Source organism: Lynx canadensis, chromosome C2 (assembly GCF_007474595.2).
Source record: "Lynx canadensis isolate LIC74 chromosome C2, mLynCan4.pri.v2, whole genome shotgun sequence".
In the NCBI taxonomy this organism is placed as follows: Eukaryota; Metazoa; Chordata; class Mammalia; order Carnivora; family Felidae; genus Lynx; species Lynx canadensis.
In genome coordinates, this window is record NC_044311.2 from 60,742,772 (window position 1) to 60,748,874 (window position 6,103).

The following is a 6,103-nucleotide window of genomic DNA, read 5'->3' on the forward strand; positions in this document are numbered from 1 at the left end:
TGCGGTGACAGCTCTGAGCCTGGAGTCTGCTTCAGATTCTGTGTCTCTGTCTCTCTCTGCTCCTTCCCTGCTCACACTTTGTTAATCTCTCTCTCAAAAATAAATAAACATTTAAAAAATCTTTTTTTAAATATAAAGTCAAAGAATGACACGGAATTCTTGGTTCCTCTCTGCATTTTATATTCATATTTTATGTGACAATGAAATATTTATTTTTGTTTCAATTATAATTGCTTCTTATTTCTTTTAATCTTCACTTCACTACTTGTTTCTTGATATAATTGCTTGGCTCTTCGTTCACGATCCAGAATTTCTTTGGGGAACAGGTTTTTCTCATCAAATACAGCGTTCAAAGCTACAAAATGATGAAGAAAATAACATGTAAATTATACTTGGTAAGAGGCCCAATTAAATGAAATAGTGGGGAGAAAATTCCCATTTGAATTCATCTGAAAATTTGTATGTTTCTAACACCAAGAGTGTATCTGGGGGGATTTTCTCTTAAGTTCCTGCTATTTCTTTGACTTCGGTTTAAATTAAAAAGCTAAATTTTAACAGAGTTTGTTCTATTAATGTATTTATATCATGATGATTTCCACCACTCTCAGTAGAAGACTAAAGAAGCTTGTGTTTTCCATTTTTGCTTTTTCATCTACTTAGCAGCTATCAAAGACTCATAATAAGCCAAGAACAGATTATTCTGTATTGAAATAAGACAAAGAAAACAATCAAAACACAATTTGACTGTCTGCACCACTAAACAAGCTCTTCTGCAATCACGTCCTTATAAGATACTTTGATCTACAGGGATCTGTGGCTTCAGAAAAAAAGAGCCAAATTATCCCCCATGAGTGGCCGTCTTATGCATCAGTGAGATGTAGGAGGAAATTGTGCCATGCATCCGAGAAAATAATTTTGGCCTTTTGCTTAATTCTATCATTTCAACAAATGCTTACTGGATGTATATTATGCACAATGTCCTATGCTTGGGCATAAATGAGGCACAGATATGACTCAGTCGCAGGCCTTCTTCCAACTGGTAGAAAGCAGGCACAGTGCCCAAATGACCAAAATATCAAGTACAATAAGTTACAGTTCTGAGAAAATAGGAGCAACAGAAATTTTGGTTAAGCATATAAAGAGATTGTAACAATATGCAGAGATCAGAGGAAAAGCTTGAAGAATTAGACACTATTTGAGGCAGATTTTGAAGTCCAGATAGGATTCTAACTGATAAGAAGGGCCACGGAGGTGAGGAAGGGTTAGCAAGAGGGAAAGGAAATGTCAACGAGAAAGAACAAAGCAAACCAAAGTGTGGAGAAACAAGAGCCACCGTTCAGGTAATTCTGAATAATTCAGTACAATGTGACCAAGGTTCAAAAGAGAGAGAGAATGAGGTTGGAGCGGGACAAAGGAATACTTTAAATGGCAACCCCGAGGAACATGAAATAAACTACATAAACATTGAACAACTTCACCGTATACTGCCATCTTTACATATATGAACTAGGGGGAAAAAAACAAAAACCAAAAACCAAAAAAAACCCTCTCCACTTCCCATATAAACATGATTGTATAAGTCAATATCCTTCCCCATTTTCTCTTGAATATTATACTAGAACAATCAGGAAAAATGAAAACAAATAATAATTTGGCAAACAAACTCCACGTGAGTGAAGCCCAAAGATAGAGGTAACCTGCAGCCTGCAAAACAGGAACAAGGGCAGCCAAAGAGCTGTTACATGAGATAAGGTGATGAGTCTGAAAGTGTAAGAAGGCCAGCAGCCACAGCATCTCAGAAAGTTCTAGCAAAAAGACACTGACTAAAGGCGAGGGGCTCACCCTGCAGTACAAATGCTTTATCTTTCATTTATATCTATGGATGCAAACAGAGGTGAACAAGGCCGGAAGCAAAAGCCCTCCACGACACCTTGTTTGGTTCAGAGAAACAGATGAGGCAGGGCTACATGAAGAATCACGCACATGAGCCGTTGTTTCCTAAAAGCAGTTTGCCTGTCAGTTGTAAAAACTGAAGGCCACTCCATCCCCCACCACAAACTCTCACCTAGGGACCTACTACAAACTTCAGGTCTAAAAAAATCCAACTCATTAAAACTAATTATTAAGACAGGAAATTTAAAAAAATGGCATAGAGTGGACACAAAGGACTATAAGCAAAATTAGAAACAAAACAAAACAAACTTTAAAAAGGGCAGAAGAGGGGCACCCGGGTGGCTCAGTTGGTTGAGCGTCTGACTTTGGCTCAGGTCATGATCTCACGGTTTGAACTCCAGGTCGGTCTCTATGCTGATAGCTCAGTGCCTGGAGGCTGCTTCAGATTCTGTGTCTCCCTCTCTCTCTGCCCCTCCCCTGCTTGCTCTCTCTCTCTATCTCAAAAATAAATAAAAACATTAAAAAAAATTTTTAAAGAGAAGAATGAATTAATATATAAACTACCTCCAGAAATACGCTGCCACGCTGGCCAGATAAATATTGTTACTAAGCGCTTTGTCACAAACTATATTTTAAAACTCGAAAAAGCACTTATTTCTGTAAAGGAAGATCACAGAGCAGAAGTGAAAGAGCTCCGGAAATGTCACAACAGGAAGTGAGGAAAGTGAGCTGGCAGAGCTCAGGAAAAATCTCACAAGTGAGATTTTCACTCACAAGTGTGTGGTAACATAATGGGAAATGGAGTTTACAAATGAGACAAACAAATATAATAAGGTGAAAATGAAAAGAAGAGAAATGAGAGAGGAAAGTGACACTGAAAAAGAAATAGATTCAACCAACACAACAATCAGATGAGTCCCTCAGAACGAACACCAAAATGGAACAAATATTTGAAGGTATTATGTGTAAAGTTTTCCTTAAATTAGAGACAATCTGACATACACAGGAAGGACATACTGTGGCACCAGGAATAACAGAATCAGAAGTCAAACCGAAGCACATCTTCGTCAAATTATTAGACTTTAAAGAGAATCATTTGGCAGCCAGACAAAATGATCAAGTCGCTTAAAAGGAGAGAAATGTGTATCTTGCATTAGATATCTTCACGGCAATGATCAATACCGGAAGAGAGAGCAACGCCAACAAGAAAATCAAGGAAAGAACGTGTGGAGTGTGGATATTATACACACTCAAGCTGCGCCTCAAATCTAAAAATACAAAAGTTTCAACAAATCTAAAAATGCAAATTTTCAACATTCAGGAAATTCGGGGACTATTGTTTCTAAGAGACCTTTTTGAGAAAACTACTACAAAGTAAACTGATGGATGACTGAGGAAAATTTAGAAAAAGACTTAGTGGAGAGTGCTGTATATTTTTAAATGTAGAAGTGAGATTAAAATAATATGAAGCGTAGGATAACAAAACAGATGGTAAATGCCACATGCCTGACAATGTCAAAATGATACAATTTAACAAAAACTGGAACGATTAGGGAGAAGCTTCATTCATGATAAATCAGCAACAGCTAAGAGACAAAGGACTTAAACCAACAAGTCAAGGAATAGTAGTATAAATAAATTTAACAAAATAAAAGAAGCACAAAAAAAGATCACATTGGTGAATATAATTGTGTGGTAGAGGGGCACCTGGGTGGCTCAGTCGTCAAGGGTCCGACTTCAGCTCAGGTCATGATCTCACAGTTTGTGAGCTTGAGCCCCGTGTCAGGCTCTATGCTGACAGCTCAGACCCTGGAGCTTGCTTCAGATTCTATGTCTCCCTCTCTCTCTGGTCCTCCCCAGCTTACACTCTGTCTCTCACTCTCAAAAATACATAAATATTGGGGCGCCTGGGTGGCGCAGTCGGTTAAGCGTCCGATTTCAGCCAGGTCACGATCTCGCGGTCCGTGAGTTCGAGCCCCGCATCAGGCTCTGGGCTGATGGCTCAGAGCCTGGAGCCTGTTTCCGATTCTGTGTCTCCCTCTCTCTCTGCCCCTCCCCCGTTCATGCTCTGTCTCTCTCTGTCCCAAAAATAAATAAACGTTGAAAAAAAAAATTAAAAAAATACATAAATATTAATTTAAAAAAAAAAAGAAGAGAAAGAGGGGAGTGAAGAAACATGCTCATTTTATCATTAGTCAACATGGATGTAATGGTTACTGTCCTAGAAAACTGAAGGGCTAGAAGAGTTATATCAACCTATGAGTATAAAGTTACCACTAGAATGTATAATACCCTCCCCAAATAAAAACAAAGAAAAAATTACAGATCCAGTGAAAACTTTAAAACCCATATAACCAATGAATGACATAAAAAAGAGTGTGAGAAATATAAAACCAAACAATATATAATATATATTTTTATATATAATATATTGACAAATTTAAATGTGCTCAATATCATGATCATAAAAATTATTTTTTAGCTGGATCAAAAGCAAAACCCAGCACACATCTAAAATGAAGTGACTCCAAAAATTTGAAATAGAAGGATTTGAAAAGTATACCAGGAAAATCAAAACCCAGAGAAAGCAGAGGTCAAAATCTAAAATCATCAGTGCATACAGAAACCCTCAAAGGATACACTGAAACTCATATTGCTTCTGCACAGAAAAGGAAACAATCAGCAAAACTAAAAGGCAACCGACAGAATGGGAGAAGATATTTGCAAATGACATATCAGATAAAAGGTTAGCATCCAAAATCTATAAAGAACTTACCAAACTCGACACCCAAAAAACAAATAATCCAGTGAAAAAATGGGCAAAAGACATGAATAGACACTTCTCCAAAGAAGACATCCAGATGGCCAACTGACACATGAAAAAATGCTCAACATCACTCATCATCAGGGAAATACAAATCAAAACCACAATGAGATACCACCTTACACCTGTCAGAATGGCTAACATGAACAACTCAGGCAACAACAGATGTTGGCAAGGATGCGGAGAAAGAGGATCTCTTTTGCACTGTTGGTGGGAATGCAAGCTGGTGCAGCCACTCTGGAAAACAGTATGGAGGTTCCTCAAAAAACTAAACATAGAACTACCCTACGACCCAGCAATTGCACTACTAGGCATTTATCCACGGGATATAGGTGTGCTGTTTCGAAGGGACACATGCACCCCCATGTTTATAGCAGCACTATCAACAATAGCCAAAGTATGGAAAGAGCCCAAATGTCCATTGATGGATGAATGGATAAAGAAGATGTGGTGTATATATACAATGGAGTATTACTTGGCAATCAAAAAGAATGAAATCTTGCCTTTTGCAACTATGTGGGTGGAGCTGGAGGGTATAATGCTAAGTGAAATTAGTCAGTCAGAGAAAGACAAAAGTCATATGACTTCACTCATATGAGGACTTTAAGAGACAAAACAGATGAACATAAGGGAAGGGAAACAAAAATAATATACAAACAGGGAGGGGGACAAAACAGAAGAGACTCATAAATATGAAGAACAAACTGAGGGTTACTGGAGGGGTTGTGTGGGGGGGGCGGCTAAATGGGTAAGGGGCAGTGGGAATCTACTCCTGAAATCATTGTTGCACTATATGCTAACTAATTTGGATGTAAATTTTAAAAAATAAAATTAAAATAAATTAAAAAAAAAAAGAAACTCATATTAGTGGATTCCAGAAATAAGTGATACCGGAAACTGAACAAACCAGTGTGATAGAGGAGAGGGAGATTTCTCACTGAACAATTTTTCTTATGTTCTAATATTTGACCGTGTATATTTTGGTTTTTAGCAATAGCACAAAAATGAATAAACCTGGACTATCTCTTAAGCAAAGCTACAAATGAAAATACTTTCCATTTGTCTAATGCCAGCAGTGTAAGATATATGGATTTCTGTATATTAGCCATTGATTCTGTCCTGTATGCCTGCGGATTAGCATTTGAGAATCATGAGACATTCTGAATGCCTTAGAGCTCTCCTGAAATCCACTATGAAAGCCAGAAATTTCCTTTTGAAATAAACTCTCGCTGTTTTATTGAGATTTGTCTCTCAACTAGATGAGGAATTTCTACATAATTGACTGGGTTTCAGGACAGTTATACCAATAACTAACTGATAGGGCCTTGAGAGAAAATCTTGCCCATTTTTTGTTTAGTTAAAAAAAAAGGTGATAAAAAATTCATA

The 6,103-nt window shown here is 37.5% G+C and overlaps 1 protein-coding gene across 3 annotated transcripts in view; it reads right to left on the reverse strand.

Annotated features, from left to right (window-relative positions):
• Nucleotides 1-200: 200 nt before the first annotated feature.
• The window catches only part of WDR49 (WD repeat domain 49), a 142,410-nt gene continuing 136,507 nt past the window's right edge, over nucleotides 201-6,103 (reverse strand). For all 3 annotated transcript variants that reach the window (XM_030328718.1, XM_030328717.1, XM_030328716.1), the window contains one exon: nucleotides 201-355. In XM_030328718.1, the coding sequence (XP_030184578.1) occupies nucleotides 225-355 (131 nt within the window). In that variant the 3' untranslated portion in view covers nucleotides 201-224. The remainder of the gene's footprint in view (nucleotides 356-6,103) is intronic.